Raw genomic sequence first — 21,826 nt, 5'->3', positions numbered from 1 at the left:
TCCAAGGCAAAGAATTTACCCTTTTAGGTGCACTCATTATTTGACAAAAAATTGTCTAAAACGTAACTTTTAATAAATACTTGCAAAAATATAAATATAATACTTAATGGACTCACTAATACAAACATAGAACATATATATTATACAAAACACAAACAAGTTCCCGCAGCCCACTTGAATTTATTGCTGCGGTATTCGTCATAATAGAGACAATTTAACTATATTTGTCCTCTATATTCAAATAAAAAGTACTCTGTTATGTGAATATACCTGTCAATTGGCAAAATACCTAGTTCCATTTATGTATAAATGCCTCATTATTCAAGGCATATATAATTTGCTTATTTATTGAAGGTATACATTAGCAAAAAAGTGAAATATTATAAATCCAATACCCCAAATATTGAGCTTGTTATCTTCCTATAATTAGGACAGAAATATTAAACATTATACATTCTCTGTCTCAATATCACATATGTAATTAGGGATAGGTTATTTTGCTGCATTATAACAACTCGAATCGTTCACCCATGTTGTTCAAGTCTAAACCTAATTAGGTAATCAAAGTCATGGTACATCCTCCACCAATTCTGTTAGAAAATTCCATACACAAAAAAACTTATATATACAAAAAAAATCACCAATCACATATAAGCACCTTCTTTCCTGAAGTGCCTCTATTGAAGGCTATTATGTATCTTGTATAGTACACACAATTAACATATTTGCAGATATATACATTGTATCAAAGAGGAGGTTCATCTACCAGAAGTGAAACAATTATTGGTAGAACTTTAACACATAAATAACCTCTGTTGTTTATATTATGCAAACGTGTATATAAGCAAATTATGTATGCCTTGAATAATGTCTCTATTATGACGAATACCGAAGCAATAAATTCAAGTGGGCTGCGGGAACTTGTTTGTGTTTTGTATAATATATATGTTCTATGTTTGTATTAGTGAGTCCATTAAGTATTATATTTATATTTTTGCAAGTATTTATTAAAAGTTACGTTTTAGACAATTTTTTGTCAAATAATGAGTACACCTAAAAGGGTAAATTCTTTGCCTTGGAATCACCTTATGATTCCACACACAATATAGCTGTATATTGATTTTTTTTCCCGTGGTGCACCACCAGCCACAAGGTAATTAAGTATAAAGTCTGTGATTAGACAATGAATATATTTATAATAGGCTGGGTATAATAGTAAATTTATTTATTTTTTCCTGTGCGGATTCAACAAAATCTACCCCCTTTTCGAGACCGCTACGTAACCTGGATGGTTCTGAACGATAATTTTCTGAAAAGGTAGAAAACTGTTGTTTCTACTGATTTAATAAGACATACAGATGGGTCCACATACATCTAGCCTCCTGGCACGTTAAACAGCCCTTCTAGTTGCGTCGAGCATCTTTTTGTGCATCTTTTTACCTTTCAAATGTGTCTTATTTGCACAACGATGCATGCAACTTGTAGCGCACGGAGGATAGATGTATGTGGGCACATCTGTATTTGGGTTAACCAACTGAACAAGCCAATTCTTGTTCCAATGTAGATGGAAAGTTGGAAACTTTCCCACCAGCTGAACGATTTTCAGCACAGAAGTAGACTTTGTTATTTTACTATATTGCAGAAATGTTTGTCTCTATAATTTGGATAATCAGGTACACCGAGGAGGGGTGGTTTTAAAACACATGGGCTGTTCTGGGGCCCCTGCTGCATTAAGTTGGATACACACTATACAATGTATTTTATGATAAATAGGGCATGATTCAGAGTTCAACACTATTGTTACCGCAGATGCAATTTTTTTCAACTAAGGATGTGCAAAATTATGCTACTAAACAGCCACCGGGACTTGCACTGAGATGCCCAGCAGAGTCAGTGACTATAGACTTACTGCTTGAGTCAGTCTAAGTCACTCAGAATGGCAACCATAACTGAGCCATGTTTTCAGCATACAGGATCGCAGACGCCCCCAAAACGGTAAGTCATTCCTGCGTTTTTAGCTGACAGTCCCCGTTACCTCCCCCAAACGCTCCCTGCTTGTCAGTCACACTGCGAATAAAGAATTGCAGCGTGCGACTATGATAACCTAACTCAACACATGCGCAGTGTCAAAAAATCGCAAACTTTGCGAAAACTTTGGCATTGTGCACAATTCTGAATTAGGCCCACGCAGATCGGAACAATATATCATAGACATCGTATAGTGTGTACGCCCGATCCATTGTTCACGGCGGTATTTCATCGCATTGTCGCGTCTGCTGTTCTGCATGGCAGATGGGATGATGCAATGAATGACGTGGTGTTGTTACGTGCAGCATGTACCGTCACATCGCTTCGTCGTGCACCGCCTGGTGCAGTGTGTACTGCACGTACAGTGTATTGTTACATCGCATTGTCGCTGGGTTGCTCTATCGTATGGTGTGTACCCAGCTTTAAAGGTGCAGTTGCTGCCCCAAGTTGTCATGGCCACTCCCCAGCTAACACTTTGCCAATGGCTCAGCTAGCAACACATTCACAACGTGACATAACATCCCCTGCACAACTTTCATTAGACGTAACATGCCCTATGCCCTTGTAGATGAGGGATTTCAAGTCTACAAATTTTGTAATGTTCCCGGTGGTGTCTTCTAGTCTTCATTTCTATTCTATTTTAATCTTGTGAATATATTTCACACAGCAAGTCACAGACATCCAATCTCCCTGGACCCTTGAGACCACTTTTTTAGGTGTGCATGTTACAAAAGAATAACCAGCACTGTCACTTTCAGTATAACCAGCACTGGGCTTTGCCTGCCTGGTAAATCATAGAGGGGTATCCGCAGTATTGGGGTCCCCCCCACAATGATTCCAACCAGACCCAGGCCAGTTGTTGTGGTCTCCCTAGGTGAGTTGGGTCTGCAAAAATGCATGCAGGCCTGCTCCTGGATATTATCAGCCCTGATACCAATAAGACCAGGGCTTTTTCTTATATGCTATTGCCAGAGTTTTCAGCAACTGTGGCGAAGCCGGGGGCGTGACACAGCCAAGTTACGGTGCGGGGGTGTAACGCCACGCTCACTTCATAATGGCCCCACCCCAATATATAATATCACAATTGCCGGCATTGTAAAGCAGAGGGCAGTGTGAATCGTGTTAGCAAGCCAACCATACCGCTCCACTTCACTCAGGAAGTGAGAGGCCACAAGTGGCCTCCAGGAGAGCTGCCCACTTTTCTGGGCATCCGGAAGAGCCATCCAAGATTCAGAAGTTTCCCAGACTTTCTTGAAAGAATAGGCAGGTATGCCTAGAACAGAGGTTATGGGAGTACAATAAAAAGTCCCATCATGGTTTAATCATGGCTGCCACAGTACGCTGGGATTGGAAGAATCACGCTTGCCAGCTTGCTCTGGCACAGGGCAAGCTGGGACCTGTAGTTAACCAAAGAAAAATGTACAGAGACAGTTTAAGAAAACTACACTGTAATGAATAAAATCATAGACACGGTTTACTTCTAAAACATCTTTCATTACTTACCTAGTCCCAGCATTCTTTAGTAGTCCAAAGGAAAACAGGAAAACTTCTACCCCCAACTTAAGAAAAGGCATGGGTAAGCCAGTTACAGTCTGGTAGTTAATGAAATATCTCCTGCCGCTAAAAGCTGTATACTTTAACATTGCAGTTATAATTAATGTGGGACGTTTTCACAGTTCTAGATCAACCATTGGCTCTCTGCCATCGATGGCAAAACCATCGCCCATCTGCAGTTAACCATCGATAGTTGTTAATTATTAATAGTCGATGGCCATTCCTAGCCTCACTGGAGGGATGCATTTGAGTGAGGCAATGCTTGCTGCTGTTGGGTCTGCGTGAGGGAATGTAGTCAGGAAGACGGCTTCCCGACAGTGAAATCCCGGCGTGGGACTAATGATAGGTGTCTAAATACCAATGCCTGTCATAAGCCCCAAGCCGAAATCCCAACGCCCGGTATACCGAACGTAGGTAAGCCGGGCGTCAGGAGCTGATAGCCGCTGGGGGATGAGGTTAGGTTTATGGACTCCAGGGGGGGACTTAGGGTCAGGCACCCCCCCGGGAGGGTTAGGCTTAGGCTAGGGGAAGGGGGGATTAGCGTCAGGCACCACCAGGGGGAGGTTAGGTTTAGGCACCCCTCCCCCCTGGGAGGGTTACGTTTAGGGTGCGGGGAGGGGGTTAGGGGTCTTACTCAGCTCAGTCGGGATCTTCATATGCCGGCCAGGTATGATGTGGGACAGGTATGTGGAGGTGTAAATGATGTGGGACAGGTACAGTATGGTGAAATGTAAATTATGTAGGACAGGTATGTGGAGGTGAAAATGATGTAGGACAGGTATGTGGAGGTGTAAATGATGTAGGACAGGTACAGTATGGTGAAATGTAAATGATGTAGGACAGGTATGTGGAGGTGAAAATGATGTAGGACAGGTATGTGGAGGTGTAAATGATGTAGGACAGGTACAGTATGGTGAAATGTAAATGATGTAGGACAGGTATGTGGAGGTGTAAATGATGTGGGACATGTATGTGGAGATGTAAATGATGTAGGACAGGTATGTGGATGTGTAAATGATGTGGGACATGTATGTGGAGGTGTAAATGATGTAGGACAGGTATGTGGATGTGTAAATGATGTGGGACAGGTATGTGGATGTGTAAATGATGTAGGACAGGTACAGTATGGTGAAATGTAAATGATGTAGGACAGGTATGTGGATGTGGGACATGTATGTGGAGGTGTAAATGATGTGGGACAGGTACAGTATGGTGAAATGTAAATGATGTAGGACAGGTATGTGGAGGTGTAAATGATGTGGGACAGGTATGTGGAGGTGTAAATGATGAGGGACAGGTTTGTGGGTGTGTTGTATTGATAGTAGAGGGATTTTTGAACTTGTATATGAGAGGTAAAAGTGTTGGTTCCAACTTTTTACAGACTTGTATAAAACACTGTAAAATTACTATACAGACATTTTTCTGAACCCCAGAATGCTGGAAAGACTTTAATTTGCTGAAAAACACTGGCTCACTATCATTTTTCAACCATTAATAAAAAAATACAAAAATCAGCCAGTTGATACAAACCTCCAGTACTATCCTTATGGCCAGTAATAGTCTTCTATATGGTCCTGCTGTCTTTTTTGGGGTCCAGGAAATTTTTCCCACTTATTTATACACTTTTCCAAGTCGCATTTTTGTAGAAAAGTCGCACACCCTGCCGCGAGTACCACAAATTAGCATTTCTAATTGGATCTCATATTTCTTGGGTACAAATCCATGCAATGTCTGTGAGTTAAATGAAGCAAACTCGCATTTGCCCACTGTGTTTGGTCTATGGCTGATTGTGTGATGCTGATTGCTGCAGAGAGGGGAGTGTGGAGGGTATATAGGTGGACATAGACTGCACCGTGCATTATATGGCCTGCCCATGCTCAATCATTACCCAGCACATGGCTGCATTTTACTTGGGTTTAAATTAGGAGCGGGGTTTTTCATTTGTTTGGAATTTTTTTTGCAGAGACGAATTGGAGGGGAGGGGGCCCCAAACTAGAATCTCACCTCGAGCCCAAATTCAGCTTTGATGCAGGGATGGAAATAACACACAGGTTTTATTATTAGACTGCCTTTCATTGATTTGTCTGGTTTAATAAAGTTAGAAAAGCAGTTGGCTTCGTATTGCATGATGGTCTCTGTAGTCCTAGTGCAACGCTCAGTGCGCAGTAGCAATAACTCCTAAACCTATGCCGAACTACAAGTCCCGGCAGCATGTGGGTAACTGCTCTCCTCTCCAAAGGCTGGTTGGATAACTTGTCTGTACAGCGATGCACAATTGGCGGCATGTGTTCCAGAAGCTGCGTGGTAGCACTGTGCCAATGTTGTGTCTGTGATTGAGGAGACTGGTAGGGAGATGCACTAAGCCTTGGAGAGTGATAAAGTACTAACCAATCAGCTCCTGTCATTTAGGAGCTGATTGGTTGGTTACCTTTGTGTAAAATGCAAATATGTAAGGTCTAATTTGTTACAATGTTTTTGTATCACATCCTTAATTTTGCTAAACTTGTACTAGAAACACATCAATGCAGATTTTTCAAATCAGTGAGCATGTTGTCTTTATATGAGGCAACATTTATTTGTCATTCATGCCGGCTATAAAAATTATTCTACAGTATTGTGAATGATTTTAGTGGAAATCGCTAATGTGATTGAACTATAATTTAAAAATGTATTTTTTAAAAAATATAAAGGAAATTACATGGACGCTTGAAATGAGACTTGCAGGTTTGAAAATGTCAGTGTATGGAGCTGTACAAGACATACTGTACGTTTATCACTTAACATCTGTTGTTACCGTGAAAATAATTAGTAATCATTTTTTACTTTTATTTAACACAAGGAGCCAATTCTAGATTATAGCTTCAGATGAAATGACCATAAGTAAGTAATGAAGCAAGCAGTAGGAAAAGCAGGGAGGAAGTACTAGTAGCAGGAAGGGGTTAGATACGGGATCCCGGAGCAAACAATACTGGAGATAAGAATTCCAACGCCGGAACCCTGACTGGTTTGTAATACCGACATCTGTAGGTAAGTACCCTAACCCTACCCCTAACCCTCCCCCTAGTGCCTAACACTAACCCTCCACCTAGTGCCTATCCCTAAATCTGACCCTAATACTTACAGTCGGAATCCTGGAACCGGGATCTGACTATTGACGGGATTCCGGCATTCCGAGCACCGAGATCCTGACCGTCGGAATACCAACAATTAAACCCTGCAGGAAGTGAAAGGTTATGCAGCCCCTTCATAGGCCACTGGGAAAACTTAGCAGGAGAGACTTGCAGAGCTGAACAGCTTAGAGGGGAGTGTGCTGTCCGATAGAAACATTCAACTATATTAAAAGTATTAACAGAATTCAGGAAAGCAGTATTTTACATTTATTAAAGGAAATTTCACTAGAAGTAAGCATCACACTTTGTAATTTTAAGGAGAAACAGTGATGGAAAACATAAAGAATATGTTTATTTTATTAATAAAAGTCTCCCAGCAATTATTGTGATGGTGATTCATACAGTAAAAGTAATGCATGAGACAAACCTCTACCAAAAAATCCCAACCCACCCCCACCAAAATAACTCATACACACACACACCCAACATGACACCAGTGACATGTTCTGTGACGGAATGTACAACTGTCAAAGAAGCTAAGATGCCTAAATGATGATCACCTGTTGCAACTAAATTGTGAATTGTAAAGCTGTATACACACACAACGATTTTTTGAACGATTTAACTATAACGACTTCGTTATCGTTCAAAAAATCGTTCAGTGTAAAACGATAAATGAACGATTATCATTCATGCACGTTCACGTTTATCGAAGTTTGTAGTTCAGTCAGACTGGCCAACTGAACGATTTTCAATTGCAACATTTTTCCTTCAACACACAGAAAATCGTTTATTATGTAAAGTAAAACCAACTACTTTGTAAAACAATTTTCGTTCACTTTTTCAAGGGAAAAACTGAACGAAAATTGTTCATTAAAAATTGTTCATTACTTACATCGTTGTGTGTGTACGCACCTTACTAAATTGTTTCCCCCACTGCAAATTAGCCTTGACATTCCATGACCTGTATTTAAAAACTGTGATCAAAGTGCGATATTCATTTGTTTTTATTGCGAATGTCACGTCCAATTAGACTGGGTTTAGACATGTAAATGAAAAAGTGGGTTTTAAGGCAGCACTTGAAACAATGGATGTTGGGGGTATGTCTATTGGAACGAAGGAGTGTGTTCCACAGACTAGGGGCTATATTGATAGGTGGCTATCACTGGCCGACTGTTCCCAATAGGTTTTATAGTTGCGTATGTCAAAATGAGCCTATGCACTAGCATGTTTATGTCCAATTTATCCACATGTATGTGGGCAAATCTCACATATCTAAATAGGTAAATCCCATTTATAAAATTAGCATAGTCTAGCAATAAGCATTCAGACTGTGAGACACAGCAGCAGTCATTGTCATTTGCACAAGTCCTGATAAATATGTGAAAGTGCATTTGCCCACTTGCTGTAATTTGCAGCTAATTATGTCTAAAATGACATACAGTATATTGTAACATTGGGAAGTTCGTCATAAAATGAGCCTTATTATAACTTAGCCAAAAAAAACAAAACAATTTAATCATAATGCATATTGGAAAATGTGGTTAGAAGTTGTCTGACAACTGTGTGTGTCTGTGTGTGAGTGCGGTTAAATTCTGACTGTTGTCTCTTAACATTGTTAAAATGTTCTAAACTTCCCATCTGAAAAATCCCTATAGGTCATCCATAAGTCTTTTTTAGTTAGCAACAAAATTTCAGGGTGTGATATATTTTGTTGACATTCACTATGTCGACACGCTTTGTATGTTGACAATAATCAAGTAGACACTGATGAAATTTTGACATGATTAGAATGTCAACAAAACGGTGGTAGTGTAGTGGTGACTTAACCTGGTATGGAGGGTCTGGCGGTCAGGTGATGATTTCCGGCAGATCCAGTCACTCCCTAGTACCTAACCCTCCCTCTCTGGTCTTTGCACAAATGTCGACATTTCAGATGTTGACATTCTGCACATGTTTAACATCATAACTATTGACATTATGACTGCATCCCAAATTTCACATGTTATTGTTTTGGTTATATAAGCAAGTCGTTGCTTTGTTTATATAAAACAAATCTTTACTATTAAACTAGCTGTAGAAGTTTTGTCTAAATAAAAATATGACCTTGATTAGTGTGTGAAGTGTAAGGATCGCTGGTAGATATACTCTATTTGTATAAACAAAATAACAAGCACTGTGTGAAAATATTCTACACTGGAATACCTAACTGTTATGGCTAAGACAAAGCACCTATATCAGGCAGCTCTCATATTAATAACCTGTACATTGATTATGTTTCATAGTGACAAAACTTGTTAATGTAAACATTTTCATTGCATGCCACTTATTTTTGTAGGAGCTCCATGCCCATCTGAATGGGTCAATAAGTACTGCTACCATGAAGAAGCTGATTGGCCAAAAACCACAACTTCAAATTCACAATGGAATGACAATGATAGACAAAGGACAAAAGAGAACTCTAGAAGAGTAGGTTCCGCAATTCATCTTATTTGTACTTACTATACTCATGATTCCAATGCCTCTACTTAAAACGTATTGGTGTATCTTCTGTGGCAGCATTTCTAAAATATTTTTACTGACCATTTTACAATCTTGTGCTATAGAGAATAAACATGATGACTATTGATTTGAGCTAAGTAGCGGCCAAAGGTAGATTCACAGGTCATTACGGAGGTATGTAACTAATACAACACCTTACTGGGATGGCTGCTGCTCTTGTCCAATCTGCGGCCGCATTACTTACGTAGTTTTAGATTGCCCAGTTTTAAATTACCTGTTGGGACTTGGTTGCTGAGGGTTTTTAGTATTTGTAGCGCATTTGTGAAAGTAAATATTTTTCCAAATAGACAAAACCATTATGTAAATACAAGTTTTGAGATTAGAGGGCCTCTAAATACCAGTGCTTATAAAACCTAATTCTACTTCAGTAGGAATACCATTAGAAATATCACCGCTGTCTAGTACTCAAATGAGGAATTTGAACTGTGCATTTATATTTCTGTGATGCAATATACACCAGACTCAATATTAGATATGCTAGACAATAATTTGGTTGTTTATGAGAATTTTAAACTTTTATATAGGGCATTTCAAAACTTTGCATTCTACTATATGTAATGTGTGTCATAAGGATCAGAGCAGAATAGTACTGCTAAAAATAAGTAATGCTATTATATTGTTCTTATCTAGGGATGAGCTCCATGATCTGCTTCTTAAGTATGGTGACAGTCTGACTGCTCTCTTTTATTTAGCTCTCATTAAATAACACTTTATAATTAAAGTAGGATTGATATAAAAGTTAGTAGAAGTCAAAATGTTAGTTTTTTCAGCTTTTGTTATTATTTGCTTTGCAGATGCTTTCATATATTTAGGATCATTCACCAGATAACCGATACAGCTGACGATATATTGCTGGTAAATGTATTCTGTATTTGGTACTTAATATATGTGATTGTATGCCTTGTTGTTTTGCTTTTTTGTAGCTTGCAAGATACTAATGTCTATTTCTATAATGTCAATATATACTGACCCTTCCTGCACACAGTTTGGGACTTAAGATCAACCAAGATGTATAGATTTTAATTTAAGGCAAATAAATGTGTGTACAATGGCCCCCTTCCATCAATAGAGACGCTAATCTTAAAATATAAATAAAACAATAATATGACACTTCTATTATTATACTATAATAATAAGGAACTTGCTTTGATATTTCATTGTATATTTTTTGGTACGTGTGTGTATATATATATATATATATATATGTGTGTATATATATATATATATATATATAATATATATATATATATATATATATATATAATTTGATTGTATGTGCTGTACATAGGCAGCACTCACATCCAAAGATAGTCCTCAGCAACAACTGGGGTGTCTTCCCACAAGTACGGGCTCAAGCAGAGGTCCAATATAAAGGAAAAGTAATGAGGGACTATCCCCGGGCTTTCCACAAGTTTAAAAAGTAATTCTCTAATGGTCTTACATCATAAAAGTAGTCGACATTTCAGTCGCCAGTAATGTCGACTACTTTTATGATGTAAGACCATTATGTATGTGTTTGTTTATGTATATATACATAAAATATACGTGTGTGAGTTAGGTGGAAAGCTCCACACTAGGACTAGATAAGTCTGAAGCCAATTAACCTACTGTGTTTCTGAAGAGCCACAGACATCGATACACGTTCACTCTTTATAATTTGTCTTTTATATTTCTCCCTGACAATATTATTATTATATACATATATATATATATATATATATATACACACACACGCACACACACTGTATTTTTTTATAAATGTAATTATATTTGTAATCCCTGTTTTTTTTGTACTTTAACAATTTGAGGCAGTTATCTCTATTCTCTATATTGCAAGCAGAAAATAATTGTATGCCATTAAAATATTTTTCACTATGACCAGTATAATCTTGGATCCAGAGAAGCAGAAATATTTGCTTGTGTTTCCACAGGACAAATGGCAGCCACAAATAAGATAGACCTGACTTGGACCATACACACATAATGGGAGATTTATCAAATCTTGGAGAAAGATAAAGTGGAGAAGTTGCCCTTAGCAACCGATCAGCTTCTAATGGTCATTTTACAGGTTGATCAACTGTTCCACTTTATCTCTCTCCAAGAATTGCTAAACCTCTTCCATATTTCCCACCTTCAGTAGACTAACTGTCCTGAAAATAAGAATTGAACACTAGAACTCAGGATACTAAAATGAGAATGCCATTTAACCTATCTGTATGGGCTGTACGCTATGCCTATGTTTTCACAGTTGAGCGATTGTCAGTCATCTGCGCATGTGTCTAAGTTGCACTGCACATGCATCAAAGTCCATTACCGTTTTTGCAAGCAGCGACTTTTTATTCACAGTATGATGACCGTCAGGGCCAGATTAACAATGGGGCGAACCAGGCCCCCACATAAAAAAGGCCCATCAATATGACAGCATGATTACCAGGTGCCTAACTGGCCATACATTTTAAGTATTTAAATCATTTTTCTAGTTTTCCCTCCCAAAAAAATTATGCAATTTTTCTATAACTATGTAGTTAGGGAGACATTGTGTCTCATAGTGTAGGGGGGTACACATCAAGTTGACTTTGTCCACACCAACACAGTACCGATCACAGCTCTTCCCCTTCTCAGTATAGGCCTTTGAACATTTTCAGCTCCAGGCCCATGTGGGCCTTAATCCGGCCCTGATGACCGTTAAGGGTCGTTTGGGGGAGGTAAAGGGTGTGCCGCCAAAAACACAAACTTATTGCTGCCTGCGTCTGCGATCCTGTACAATTAGTTAAGGCGGCCATTCTGCGCAACAATGGAGTCACTTGGGAGGCCTATTATCAAAGGATCTGCGTATGCGGCTGCGTACGGAGTTGCTTTGATTTGTGATTACGCCTGTGGGCGTCTCAGTGCAAATCCCAGAAACTGTGACATTAGCATATTTTCGCATATCCTATGCATACACATACGCAGCAACAGCGGCATTAGCGTACAACTCTGAATCAAGCCCTTAATTATTTTTATATTTTAAATATTAATAACATTACAGAATAATAGTTGCCTTGACTTGTTTACTTACAGGTGACAAAAGATGTTATAAAGGAATTTGCCGAGGATGGGGTCAAATATCTAGAGCTAAGAAGCACACCTAGGGAGTCATCAACAGGTACAAATTATCATCTTAAAACCTGTTTTCCATCATAAACCTGCCCTTGTAACGGATCTGAGTGTATGGTGTATGGAATGCTGTTATGTCTAATCTTATTTTGATGTCATGTCAACAGATCTTTCTTTCATATGTGCGGTCCATTAGCATGATATTGTCATGTGATTGCAAGTACATGAATGCTCATGTGACTTTTAAATCATCACTATATTTCCTTGCAGGGATGACAAAGAGATCATATGTGGAGACTGTGCTAGAAGGCATCAGGCAGTGTAAGGCTGAAGACGTAGACATTGACGTTAGGTACGACTGGATAAGCTGCTTAGCTTTGTGGCAATGTCTGTTGGGTAGTTAAAGTTGGTCACTTTGCTCATTTTACATGACACACTGCAATGTAAAAGGAACAATATCTATAGGCATGACACACATGCGCTATTTTCCAGATTCTTACTGGCCATTGATAGAAGAGGGGGACCAACAGTTGCAAAAGAAACTGTTAAACTTGCAGAAGATTTTTTCCACTCTACCAATGACCTGGTTCTAGGTCTGGACCTCAGTGGAGACCCAACAGTGAGTTCCTCTTTTTACTCTAATTATCCGCTTAAATAATTGCATTAATAATTGTCAACCTCTAAATTGTAGTATTGACAAACTTTGAGCATTGTATCTAAGTAATCTTAATATATTCCCTAATCAGGTTCTCGCAGCACGTTAAAACTAGGAGAGAAACTTGATTTTTTTTTTTTTTTTAAAGAAATGATACAAAATATGATCTGTATGAAATGCAATTACATTTTACTTTGGTAGTAACCATGCATAAAAATGTTTTGTCTACTTTTCAATAAACATAGAATGTTATCTTGAAGTCTTCAAAGGTTGTAACCTTGAAGAGGCCTCTGAGATGTTGCTTGCTTGTAGAGTTACATGACAAAAATGGGACTTATCTCACATATACCATCTGTATCTGGAATACAGGATTAGTGAGATAATGTGAAGGAACAAACATCAATATTCTTTCTTGGTTCATGTAACCCAGAGCACTCGGTAGCTGTTGTTTCTGACTGGGAGTACGACATGGGCGTTGTGTGAGCTGCTAAACATGCAGCAATCAATGTGGGGGTAATTATTTTCTAGAAGACGTTATGTTAAAGAAAAAAGAACACAAAAGTCACACAAAACAATGTACAGTCCGGTATAATTCGTATACAGCAATCATCCCAAATAAGTTTTTATAGTATTTATTTAAATCAAAGATTTTATATTTCTTTTAGGATGAGAGACAGCTCATCAGTTTAATCTGAAATGTTTTGTTAAATAGTAGAAATTTAATTATTGCTGTGAAATAAACTCATGTTAAAGATAATTTTATACATAAAACCACAATACTCACACATATTGTAGCACCAATGAACATTAATATATAAAATATACACACATTGTATAACTCCTCTACTTGCACTGTATCTTCTGAGATCCTCTATACCCAGCTAATACATTGGTATCAATTTGTTTGATGTGTAGATTGAATCATCAAAATTGTAAATAGTTAGGTAATTCCGTGTGTGTACAGATTGTGCAATCATAACATTGCATTTAAATTGCAATGTTTGATTGAAAGTCAACAAATTGTTCTGTGCGTGTTTTTTAAAATTGACTTTAAACTGAAAAATTATTTAAACAATTGTTATCCTATGATTTGACAGAGGCATTGTTTGCCGTTATTGCATATACAGATGTGTCCACATACATCTAACCTACTTGCGCTTTAAACAGCCCTTCTAATTGTGCCTTACCATTGCGCGAATCAGTACCCCCGACCGTCTTTTCGTGCAACATTTTCCCTAAAAAATGCATCTTATTTGAAAAGTGATTCTAATGGGAGGCGGAGTAAAATGATATGCGGCATGCCTAATATTCTATGTGCGACTGCGGCTGTATCTGCATGCAAAATGCTATGTTACAGTGTCATAGCCGCTTCACTTTGATGCATTTTTAGGGAAAAGTTGCACGAAAAGATGCTCGGCACTCACGCATTAGCACAATCGAATTCACATTACACCCCTGATTCACATTACACCACATAGTAGTATCCCTTATTCATGTTATGACACACAGTAGTGCCCCTTTTACACAATGCCCACAGTAGCAGTGCCCTTAATACACATAGTGCGCACAGTAGTAGTGCCCCTTATACAATGCCCACAGCAGTAGTGCCCATTACACATAATGCCCACAGCAGTATGGCCCCTTATGCCCACAGTGGTAGTGCCCCTTATGCAGAGCCCCCAGGAGTAGTGCCCCCAGGAGTAGTGTCCCTTTTGCAGTGCCCCCAGTAGTAGTGACTCCAGTGGTAATGCCCCTAGTAGTGATGCCCCAAGTGTAATGCCCCTAGTAGTAGTGCCCTTAGTAGTAGTAATGCCCCAGTAGTAGTGATGCCAGTGGTAGTGCCCACATTAGTAGTGCTCCTTACACACAAAAAACCCCACAATACTTACCTGAAGCCCTGCTCCTTCGTCCGCTGCCATCTGTCTGGCCGCCCGCTCATCGAAACTATGGGAGAGACGTCAAGATGTCTCTCCCGTAGTACCCGTGGGGGGAGGAGGGAGCCGGAGGCTGGAGCTCAGGAGTGAACTCCAGCCTTCGGCTGCCGCTTTGGGGAAGGAGCTGGGCGCCCGCTGGTAACAAAATCTTAGCGGATGCCTGGCATCTCCATGCGGCGCCGGGCTGACAGGCTGGTGTTAGGTGGGCTGGAGGAGGCTGAACTGGTTCTGTCTCAAAATAGAAATGACGGAACGCAGTTCCGCCCCGTTCCAGCCCACTTTAACCCCTGGTTGCATGTTTTACATAGTAGGCTCTAAGATGACTTTTGTACTTATCTAAATGATCCTATGGAGTCAAATAAGTCTATTTATACAACTCATAAACCGTTCCTTGTGGCCTTACTTTTGCAGGGCGCTCAAAGGAAGGTTGTTTTTTTTTTTTACCAAAAATATGTTTTTTAGATCCCTGATGATGTATTGCTTCTATTAACTATTCTCTGAGGCCAGGCTTCCGAAGTTGAGAAGTGAGATCTCCTTGATGCTGATATTGAGGAAGAGAAAGTTTGGCTAGGAATAAAATCTTTAAAATAAATCACTGGGCCCTGATGGTATCAGTGGGAGAATACTACAGGCTTTTGATAGATGACTTTGCTCCCACCCTTACTAATTTCTATCAAAAATTGTTCAAGGCAGATGTTTCCTACCTTGCATTTAATGAGGTTTATACAATTTTGATCCCTAAACCCAACAAGGACTGTAAATTAGTTGTTTCATATCATTAAATTACTCTTTTAAGCCAGGGCTCCAAACTTCTGTCCTCCCTTCTTCAGTCCTTGATGCCTTCCCTCTTGACCCACCATCAGCTTTGTTTTACTATTGGACGGCATTCAGTCTTATACTGGGCACACACTTTGACAACTGATCGGTCAGCAGACCGACCTGCTGTCAGAGTAGGCTATACTGGTAAGCAACATTTAAATAAGCAGCAGTTACATTTTCCCACCCAGTTGAGATGTCAGTGTCTGCGGTCCCTGCAGAAAGTGTATGGGAGATGGGTCACCCCTACACAAGGCCAGAGGCATCGGCTGTGCTACAGGGCTAACCTGATATGTCTGTGAGCAACATCATCATACAGACATATCGGGTGTACACATTCGCTGATGCAGTAGCTATATATAGATCGAATAAACTATATATATTGAGAAGTGCATATCCAGCATTAGGGATTAGATCTGCCATTGCAGCTAATAATTCTAATTCTTGTAAAAAATATATTGCTGAACCTTGATGCCGAAAGGGCAGTCAACAAAATCTACTGAACACATTTACAACATATTTTTTTATAGAAAGAGACTTTGGATACCATTTGCTCATTTAATACAATTATTTTATAGTGATCCTGCTCCCTGTCCCATTATAAATGATTCGTTTGGATGTCTATATTCAGTAGACAAGGCTGCCCATTATTCCCTTTTTAAGTAAACCTAGCTCTTAGTCCGCTGGAGTCGCTTGCTGAATTTCAAGACATTCCTATTGGGAGTGTTGCTATGAAACTATTAGTCTTCGCCAGGGCTATTTTATGGGAAAAATAGGTTCAGGAACTGTGGGTGGGGCTGGGGCTATAGAAAAACAATCATATATATATATATATATATATATATATATATATATATATAGTATTTAGAGAAGAGGGCACTCAAAAGGAACTTTAAAATACAACTTATATTATGGAAAATACATTTTGGCCCAAAACATTGCCTCATAGTTGATGAGAGGTTCAGAAATTGAGTTCCTGCTGAACAATAGCCCTGGTCTTCGCTAATAATCTCCTTTTTATTTCTAACCCTAAAGACCACTCAACTGTAGTTATGGATAAAATTTAAATTTTTTTCTGAATATTGTGATTCACTGTAAACATCAAAAAAATCTGCAGCATTAGCATTGTCTCCTCTAACCTGTCTGTATAGGCTAGATCTCTGACTTTGTGCTGGGCCCCTACAAGTTTTCCTTGTCTTGTTATCCAACTCCCCAAAAACATTCATATGTTGTACAAACTGACTACAGTCTCCCATATCCAAAATGCTTGGGACCAGGGTATTTTGGATATTGGAATATTTGCATGCCATAATGAGATATCTTGGGAATGGGAACCAAATATAAACACAGAATGCATTTATGTGTTATATACACCTTATACACACAGCCTACAGGTAATTTTATATAATATTTTCAATAATTTTTGTGGCTCAAACAAAGTTTGTCTACATACATGAAATTCATTTATGTTTCATATACACTTTGTACACACAGCCTCAAGGTAATTTAATACTTTAATATTTTTATAATTTTGTGCATTAAACAACGTTTGTGTACATTGAACCATCAAAAAGCAAAGGTTTCACTATCAAAAAAAAATCAGTTTTCCTGAATATTTGGATATGGGAGACTCAACCTGTAACTAAAATAATCAATAAGATATCGGCTGAGCTCAAACATTGGCAAAATATAGGCCCTCATTCAGAGCCACTCGCTAGCGGCAGTACGCTCGTTCCGAGCGATGTTCGCACATCTGCGCATGCGTACGGTTTTTAGTACGCATGCGCGAACCAGTCAGTGCGGCCGAAAATCGTTTGTACGCAATATAGCGAGTGCCTGCTATTTTGAGTGACAGAATGAGGCGTATGTGGGTGGTAACAGGGGAAGGTGCTTGAAAACGGGGAGTGGAGATCAGAACGCAGGCGTGCTTAAAGGTCAAAACGGGTGTTTTATGGGTGTGCATAATTAATATAGCAGCGTCAATGACCACGTCATTTGTTTTTTTTTTAACTCAGAACTGCTCGCAAAATAGCGGTTGAAAAAAACAACCACATGAATAGCGAGCAGTTCATATCCTGTTCGATGTACTCGATTAATCTAATAAATAGCGGACATGACGTATGGTGCGAGCGGCCAGGGGGCGTTTTTAAGAAGTAAAAGAGCGTATGTTTTGCTCGCTCGTTCAGACATAGAGGCATGAACAGACCGCAAACAGCGAACGGTTCATTTGAATAGCCACCCCTTGTTTTAGAACGAACGACCGCAAATCAAATAGCGAGTGGCTCTGAATGAGGGCCATAGAGCTTTCCTTTTTGGGGAGCAAGTGAGTCTGATAAAATTGGCATCCTTTCCGAAAGTCTTATACCCGTAAAAATTTCTGCCCCTTCTTTTGTCACATAAAAGCAAACAAGCTATCAATTAGGTTTTTCTTTGTTTCATTTGGAATGGCAATGAAGCAAAAATTAGATTTACAATTTTGCAAAAAGCAGAAGTCGGAAATTAGCCTCATATTTTTCTTTATAATCAGTCGACTATTTGACGCTATATTAAGGATTGGTTATTCTTCCAAAATGTATCAGCCCATTTTGAATTGGAACAACAGCTACTTTCAGATTTTAATTTGGGCTCCTTCTTACATATGATAACAAAAGGGTTGATGTATAACATATCTACGTTCAGAATGTCAATACACACAATATTGGCAAAATGTAACATATTGACAGTGAGAATGTTGATGTCACGATCTGGCTAAGGTGATTCTCTGCCACTGGATTAGAAGACGTGGACCCAGGTTGAGGAGGGAACAGGAGGCGAAGGGCCTGGATTAGTGACTTCCTCATCCACCAGTACCAGATGTTGGCGAGACCTGACCAAGGGCGCAGAGTCTAACTTACTGGGAGGTGTTCACCAGTGACCCCTCCAAGCGGGATTTGGGTTTAAGCTGCACCCAGTAAGCAGGTCGCGGCTCTTTGGTCAGGTATCCGGCACAAGTGGGAAACTGGAAGAACACTATCACAGGGAAAGCACAGGAGAAAGATATTGGAGGTTTGTACTGAAGTGGTGTATTGAGTACACACTTAGTGGTTCCAGTCGCAATGCTGGCACGGGAGATTAGCACTAGGAGATAGTACTTGGATAATGTCCTGAGTACACACTCGATGACCTCAGACGCAGAGCTGGCACTGGAGAATGATATTAGTAGATGGTACTTGGAAGATGTACTAAGTACGCACACTGTGGCTTCAGACGTAGAACTGGCACAGGGGACTGGTATTCTGAACTGGTACTTAGATGATGTACTAAGGGCCTGATTCAGCTTGGATCGCACGGCTGTGTTGGCACGCACCCGGTAGCTTTGAAAATATGCTAATGAATGCAATTGCACGGCAATAGCAGCACTATACCAAGACACCCATCACTGTATAAAGCCGCCCACTTCCCATCCGCAAGTCAACAAAAACATTGAGTAACATCGGAACCATTCGCACAGATGTGGTTTACCTGACGCTACCTCACAAACTGCTAAACTTCCTGTCGCCATCTAGACCTCTGCCAGCATATACAGTTGCAGGGGCTTAATTATGCACACCCTGTAACGGTGTTCAAACGCACAGGCGACCAGCCCCCTCTCTCCACCCTCAAACGGTCACTTCATGTCAATCACTATGTGGTTGGACTGCGTGCTCACGATCGCAGCAGCTGGTTCGCGAACACGCACTGTGATGCATGTGCAGAGCACAAACATCAACTGGCTGCGTGCAAACGCAGCCGTGCGATCCAAGCTGAATCAGGCCCTAAGTACACACACTGTGGCATCAGATGCAACACTGACACTGGAGATTGGTATCACGAGATGGTACTAAGTACACACGCTAAGGATTCAGCCGCGGAGTAAGCACAGGAGATGACTCTAACAGATTATACTCAGGAGACGAGTACACACACCCTGGAAAACACTAGGAACAAGTCACTAGAAGGAACGGAGCTTGGAACCTGGAACTGGCCAATTGTTATATACCTTTTGTAATTGCATTCATTTTTATATGATAGCTGTAATAAGATGATGATCTCATGTCTTTAATGATTCAAGGTGGGACATGGAAAGGACTTTATGGATTCTCTCAGTGAGGCCAAAAGGTCTGGCCTGAAACTGGCTCTTCATTTGTCAGAGGTACGGAGTAACTACACCGGTGATGTATTTCTGACTTGTATTTAGCTACTGGATAAGTAAAGTGAGTATTAGAATTAAGTATTAGTATTTAACCTGGTGTAAATATGTACATTTTAGGCACCAGGTTTCCTAGAAAATGTACTTGTTCCCTGTCTGGCTGCAAACTCTAATAGGATAAATTTGTGTATAAATAATTCACCTATTTGAAAGTTGTAACACTTATAGATGGAATAAGACTTCTTTGGAACAAAATGTGCCTGTCATAGTAAGAAGGACACGATGGATTTGTGCCACACTAACCCTTCCCACTCAGTTGTATATATTTGTGAGTACAGCAGTCGGGTGCTATTGGTGCCACTTGCAAATGCTCTAAATGCTCCATATTTGCCCCACCCACTCACTAAGGTGCTGATTTAGAGTCAGGAACAAAATCTGGTATCGACACCTGGAAAATTCAGTTTGTGCTCCGGGAGAAGAAGAAGGGTTGTTTAAGCCAGGGAATGTAACATGCACAACTTGATTTACAGATGTAAGCAGTTCCTAAGCCGACTCTGAAATGCAGAGTACCATATATGTGTGCAGCATACAAGGGCATGCAGTATTTGCTCTGCATGAAAAATACTTTGCATTTGTATCCCTTACAGTGCACCCTGGTTTGATGATTGTCTGCAAAATTTGCACATACTGTAAAGGTGCACATCCACTTGCAGATTTCTATGTGCGATTGAACAATAACAATATTTTCGTTCAATCGCACATGAATCGGGCACATTAATGTCGGAAACGACCAGCGATGCTTGCTGCCGCTGGTCGTTTCCGACATCAATCATTGGCCGAACATGCTGTACAACCTGACGATAATGTCAGGTTGAGCATGGTAGGGGATGATTGATGTGCCTACACTGAACGACTGAGTGTTCAGTGTAAGCACAGCACAGACTGTGAAACGACTGCACGATTACAATGTCGTAATCGTGCAGTCGTTTTTTGGTCTGCTAGTGGATGTGCCCCTTAACTCTAAATCAGCCTCAAAAGCTAATATTTAGCAGCATTAGGCAGCTGGGGCAATTGACAACTGGTACACGGACGTGCCGACAAGCAGTCATGTAATTTGTCTAAAAACGTTAAACTCCAATCTAATATTCGAAACCTGTTACAGAAATGTTATAAGATAATGTGTGACTAATAAAGCTATAGAAAGGGTCAGACACAACCCAGCTGTGGTGTTGTTGGGCTGTGCTGCCGCACAAACTATTTATTACCTATGGAGTCCGGCTGAGGTGTCGAGGGCTCCTTAGAAATCCTAGAAGGGTTGGGCGGGAGGATTCGCCCCTAATATAGATAATCAGAGGACATGCCTAATTTGCTCACATATCAATATGATATTTTCAGAAGAGATATACAGTGCCTTGCAAAAGTATTCACCCCCTTTGCATTTTTCATGTTTTGTTGCCTCACAACCTGGAATTAAGATGAATTGTTTGAAGGTGTGCATCATGTCATGCACAGAACATGCCTACAACTGTGAAGTTGTGTTTTTTTATATTGTGAATCAAACAACATTTAGGACAACATAACAGAAAACTTCAGCATACATACTATTCACCCCCCTAAAGTCAGTACTTTGTCGAGCCACCTTTTGCAGCAATTACAGCTGCAAGTCGCTTTGGATAAGTCTATATGAGCTTGCCACATCTTGCCCCTCCGATTCTTGCCCATTCCTCAAGGCAAAACTGCTCCAGCTCCTTCATGTTGCATGGTTTCCGCTTGTGAACAGCAATCTTCAAGTCTGACCACAGATTCTCAATTGGAATGAGATCTGGGCTTTGACTAGGCCATTCCAACACATTTAAATGTTTCCCCTTAAACTACTCGAGTGTTGCTTTAGCAGTATGCTTCG

General features: G+C 39.9%; 1 protein-coding gene across 1 annotated transcript in view; it reads left to right on the top strand.

Annotated features, from left to right (window-relative positions):
- The window catches only part of MAPDA (N6-Methyl-AMP deaminase), a 38,037-nt gene that overhangs the window by 5,387 nt on the left and 10,824 nt on the right, over nt 1-21,826 (top strand). Inside the window, exons 2-7 of the mRNA XM_088445419.1 lie at nt 9,031-9,161; nt 10,049-10,109; nt 12,315-12,399; nt 12,621-12,702; nt 12,843-12,969; nt 19,846-19,926. Coding sequence (XP_088301545.1) covers nt 9,031-9,161; nt 10,049-10,109; nt 12,315-12,399; nt 12,621-12,702; nt 12,843-12,969; nt 19,846-19,926 — 567 coding nt within the window. The remainder of the gene's footprint in view (nt 1-9,030; nt 9,162-10,048; nt 10,110-12,314; nt 12,400-12,620; nt 12,703-12,842; nt 12,970-19,845; nt 19,927-21,826) is intronic.

This window comes from Taudactylus pleione, unplaced genomic scaffold, assembly GCF_031769625.1.
Source record: "Taudactylus pleione unplaced genomic scaffold, aTauple2 ptg000019l, whole genome shotgun sequence".
NCBI classification, from domain to species: Eukaryota; Metazoa; Chordata; class Amphibia; order Anura; family Myobatrachidae; genus Taudactylus; species Taudactylus pleione.
The sequence above is the reverse complement of the archived record's forward strand: the minus strand, read 5'-3'. Positions and strand labels throughout refer to the sequence as shown.